At 36.6% G+C, this 5,366-nt stretch overlaps 1 protein-coding gene across 1 annotated transcript; it reads right to left on the bottom strand.

Annotated features, from left to right (window-relative positions):
* Positions 1 to 1,342: 1,342 nt before the first annotated feature.
* Positions 1,343 to 2,280, bottom strand: LOC120149367. The gene is made up of 2 exons (XM_039162168.1): positions 2,111 to 2,280; positions 1,343 to 1,616 (listed from the first exon to the last, which is right to left on the bottom strand). The coding sequence occupies exons 1-2, from the start codon at positions 2,278 to 2,280 to the stop codon at positions 1,343 to 1,345; spliced, it is 444 nt and encodes a 147-aa protein (XP_039018099.1).
* Between the last annotated feature and the right edge of the window lie 3,086 nt (positions 2,281 to 5,366).

Raw genomic sequence — 5,366 nt, 5'->3', positions numbered from 1 at the left:
TGAGGTGTTGCTGTTTCAAGTCTATATGTAATTAATCAAGTCAAGGTTGAACAACTTTTTCTCATTATGAACTTCTTATCCCTCATTAGATGAGTTCTTCTCATTATGAACACTTCCATAGGAAATGTTGATTGGTTTATCCTCTTTTTGAATAGTTTTAAACATGCAAAAGATTATCATATGTAAGTGATTTGTATTTAAAGTACCCGAAGGTGATGATCAGATGGTCCTTAATTTTGCTACGATCCATTTCCTTTAATGCTGAAAGAAAATATGGACTAATTTTTTTTCCTCGTGGAATCTTTGTTGACTCTTTGAATTCCTATCAGGTATTGAATACTTGATGTAAAATGAATGTGTATGCTCCTACTTTTCAAATGCTTGAATATGCATGATGTGATTTTCGTGTTTTTAGTTTTAAGGTCTCGTAAGCCTTTGTTTTCTTTTGTATCCTCGTTGAGTCATTGTCTTTGTTGACTCCTTGTCTGATATGTAATCCCGACCTTCTTCATTTCTAAGATCAAGACTGATCTCTTAATAATCTATGCATGCCTCTACCCGAGAGCGGCCGGAGATATGTCTTGGAATGAACTGTGTCATTGCCTTTTCATTATTTATTTTGTTATTCGGGCTACTAACATCTCTTGTGTTGCCATCTGGTTAACCATTTGCTTCAATGAGTGTAAGTATTGACCTGGTGGACTGCCTTAGATTCCTATTATTTTATAGGTTAACTAAAAAGTAATACCGATAAATTATTCATTTGGAATTGGATTATGTTAGGATGTTTGTGACACACAAAAATGAATGATTTGAAGATTGAAATGATAATCATGAAATTTATTGACAAAATATAGGTTTTTACTTGAAGTCATGGTATTCGAAAGGACTGAATAGAGACTCTGGAAACAAAAAGAGTATGCCATAATGAATTCTAGCACAAGTGTTCCAGAATCAGTCAATTTGACATCTCGAAACGATCCTCTTTCTGGGAGATCTTAATGTAGCAGAGTTGTTTGCAGATGTGAAGTCTTTCACGAGCTACTAGTATTTCGAGAGGGTTTATTTACCAGATGCCCCAACATCAAAATGCATTTGAGCTGCCATTTCTGGTTTTCAACTCAAATCTTTCCCTTGGTTTCAAGACGCCCTTTGTGGATTTTTATCCTGAACCCTTATTTTCTTTTCTTTTTTTCTTTTTTCTTTTTTTTTCTTTTTCTTAGGCGTAATATTTCTTAACAGAGTGAATTTATTAGGTTTCTCAATACTCTTCCATCGATTTCTGCCAATTGGGCATCCATTTTCTGTGAAAATCTTTTTGGATTGGTGATCTTTTTAAGTACTAGATCCTCTCTTGAAACTCTCTTTGGCATACTTTCTTATCATAGCCTCTTATCATCCTTTTTTGGTATATTTTCCCATGATATATAGCTTTCAACCTCTTCTCTTCAATAAGATTTAGTTGATCAACATGAGACTGAACACATTCTGCCTCATCTAACTCTACTTCTTTCAAGACTTGAAGTGATGGAATTTCAACCTCAATGGGTACAACTGCCACTATTCCATATACTAGAGAGAAGGGTGTTGCCTCTGTCGATGTAAGCATGGTCGTCCTATATCCATATAGGGCAAAGGGTAATTTATCATGCCAAAATATGTTGGTTTTTGTAGCCTTCGTAATGATTCTTTTGATGTTTTTGTTCGCTGCTTCTACTACCCATTCATTTTTGGGTGGTGGGTCATGGAATTGGATGTTTTATCTTAAACTACGCACAGATTTCATCCACCATCTTGTTTTTCAAATTAGTATCATTATCTATAATGATTCTTTCAGGTAACTCATATCGATAGATTATTTATCTCTTTATGAACTTGCAAACTGTAGATATTGTGATACTACAAAAAGAAGCATCTCTACCTACTTATTGAAATAATCAATTGCTATTAAGATAAATTCATTCCCTACATGGAAAACAACCGAGGTGAGCTCATAACATGCAAAGGAGAAGGTGGTGCTTGAATTCTATCTGCATATATATGGCATTTATGGTATCTTCTTGCATAATTGACGCAATATGTATGCATTGTAGCCTAACAGTATCCATACCTCATGATCTTCTTGGCCATAAATAAACCATTTGCATGTGTTCCACATGTTCCTCCATGCACCTCTTCTATTACACTTTTTGCCTCTTTGGCAATCACATATCTTAATAAAACTTGATCATTACCCCTTCTGTATAAGATCACTCCATCAAAGAAGTATCCAGATTCCATTCCTCTGATTGTTTTCTTGTCAATTTTAGATGCACAGGGAGGATATGTTTGGTATCTCATATACTGTAAGATATCGTGGTACTATGGATGGCCATCCACTTCTTCTTCTAGAAGATATCAATGTGCCAGGGTTTCATACACTTGCATCTTTATTGGTATCATGTATGTCTTCTTATTAGCTTTAAATATCATAGCTAATGTAGCCAAAGCATTAGTCATTTGATTGTCTTCTCGGGGAAGATACCTGAATGTGACATCCTAAAAAACTTTCAAATAGTTTGAGGACCAAATTTTGATATTTAATTAGTTTTGGGTCCTTTTTATCCATTCTCCCCTTAGTTGATACACTACTAATGAGGAATCTCCATATACTTTAAGTGTTTTAACCTTTCTTTCAATAAATGTCCTTTACCTCATAATGCATACATCATATTTACCATGTTGTTGGTGCAAAAGAATTTTAATCTTCTTGTGAAATGATAGTATATCTTATCTGGGGAAATCAACACTACCCCAATTCCTTTCCCTAAAGCGCTAGAGGCTCCATCAAAGTACAATGTCTAGGATTTGTTGCCCATGGCGCTTTCTTCTTCAGTGGAAATGCACATCAAATCCTCATCTGGGAAATTGAAGTTTAGATTCTCGTAATCTTCCGAGGCACGACTCACAAGAAAGTCGGCTATGGCGCTCCCTTTTATTATCTTTTGTCTCACATAGACAATATCAAATTTAGACAACAACATCTGTCATCTAGCTAGTCTTTCAGTTAGAGTAGGAGACTCTAGGGATGGAAAATGGGCAGGTCGGGTGCGAATACCCCCTCCCCTACCCCATACCCACCTAATATTTTCAAATCCACCACCTTCCCACCAACCATGATGGGTAAACTTTTTCAAATCCACACCTGACCACGCAAGTACATTCTCAAATCAATCCCCACACCCACTACCTAACTGGAGACGTACCCGGCTAGACCCGCTAACAGTAACCTTAAGTTATACATAAGCAACAAACATAAAACAAACACGTCCATTAAGAAGCATAATAAAATAAGCCAAGGATTATAAGTTATATCTTATACAATATTAAAATTCATAAATTAGTCTCTAAATTTATACCTAAATTCATAATGATCCAAAATTTAATGGGTATTTAGTGGGCGGGCATATGTGGGGTGGGCAGATGTGGGGCGGGTGGATACGGGGCGGGTAAGGTCTCAAACCCATCACCTGCCCACTACTCGCGATGGGTACCACTTTCTAAAACCACAGCCGCCTACTACCCACTAAAGTTATGCCCATCCTCGCCCCAATTGGAGCGGGTATGGTACGGAATCCATGAAATTGTACTCGTTTTCCATCCCTAAGAGGCTCCATCAAAAAAATTTAATGGATCCATTCTCGATATCAGCCACATGGTGTGTTATAACATGTACTGCCTGAGTCTCCAGGCTGGCCAAACTAAAGCAGAACACATCTTTTGAATCAGTGGGTATCGAGTCTCGCAATCGGTGAATTTCTTGTTCAAATAATAAATGGATCTCTTCTTTTTTTTAACTCATCATGTTGCCCTAGCATGGAGCCCATTGAATTCTCGAAGATCGTTAAGTAGAGAATTAGTGGCCTTCTAGGTACTGGTGCTACTAGTATGGGGGCATTGGAAAGATTTTTCTTGATAATTTCCAGAGTCTCTTGGCATTCATTATTTCATACCTCAGGATTATTCTTACTGAGCAATTTGAACACTGGATCGCACTTATCGGTCAACTGAGAAATGAATCAAGATAAATAATATAGTCTTCCAACTAACCCTCTAACTTCTTACACGTGCCAGTTGCTCGAAGGTCTTGAATTGCCTTGACTTTATCTGGATCGATATCGGTTCCTTTTTGACTCACCACAAAGCCAATTAGTTTCCCTGATTTTACCCCGAACATGCATTTGGTTGGATTGAGCTTTAATTAGCACTTTCTCATTATTTGGAACACTTTTCTCAGTTTCTTTACATGTTCTTCTTCTGCTCGGGATTTGGCAATCATATCATCCATGTATACCTCAATTTCCTTATGTGTTATGTCATGGTAAAAGAGTTACTATGGTTCTTTGATAGGTTGCCCCATATCTTTTAAACCAAACGACATCCCTTTACAGTAGAAATTCCCCCCACCCGGTTATAAATGTTGTTTTCTCCATGTCCTCAGGATTCATTTTGATATGATTATAACACAAGAATCCATCCATGATGGAAAACCATGAATTCCCCATAGTGTTGTCCACTAGATTATCTATATGAGGTAAAGGAAAATTTTCCTTCATGCTAGCCCTATTAAGGTCTTGATAATCCATGCACATGCAGACATTCCCATCTTTCATAGTACCGAAACTATACTAGTTACCCATTTGGGATACTTTGAGTTGAGTTAATCGATTGGATGAATCGACCAAGAGGGGGTGAATTGGTATTTAAAATTTTGGTGGAAGCTTTGATAAAAAATTGAAAATATTTGCACAACGATTTAGAGTGGTTCGAATTTCTCAACCAAAGTCTACGTCCACTACCTTAGCTATCCACACTAAGGATTTTCCACAAATTCACTAATTTGTCTTTCTTTTGAGGACAAAGCGTAACCTTACAACTCCCTCAAGAATTATACCCCAAATTCTTGAGAACACTCTCTCTTATAAAGAAACTTACAAATTTTGCAAACTTATAGAAAAGCCTCACAAGGTAGAACAATTCTAGAACAAAGAAAGAACACTCAAAGATAAATACAATTGAGCATAAAGTGTGTTCTTGAAAGGATTTTGGCTTGAATTACTCAAACTTGAGGTTTGATGCTTTCTCTCTTGTTTCTATCTCAATTCTTATGTAATTCTTAATCACCAATGGCTTTAGAACTTATTTAAATACACCTTAAATGAATTCTGAATGTTGGAAATCTTGGTGGAGCCAATATAGTCGTGGTGGTGTGAAATCCACTTCAAAAACTGTTGGGAGTGTATGGGCATCGATACTCCTTCATAGGGGTATCGATACTACATGTATAAAATTCAAATATTTTGACCGTTGGAAAACCAATGGTATTG

Source organism: Hibiscus syriacus, unplaced genomic scaffold, assembly GCF_006381635.1.
Source record: "Hibiscus syriacus cultivar Baekdansim isolate YM2019G1 unplaced genomic scaffold, ASM638163v2 tig00111002_pilon, whole genome shotgun sequence".
NCBI classification, from domain to species: domain Eukaryota; kingdom Viridiplantae; phylum Streptophyta; class Magnoliopsida; order Malvales; family Malvaceae; genus Hibiscus; species Hibiscus syriacus.
This window is presented reverse-complemented; position numbering and strand designations above follow the sequence as displayed.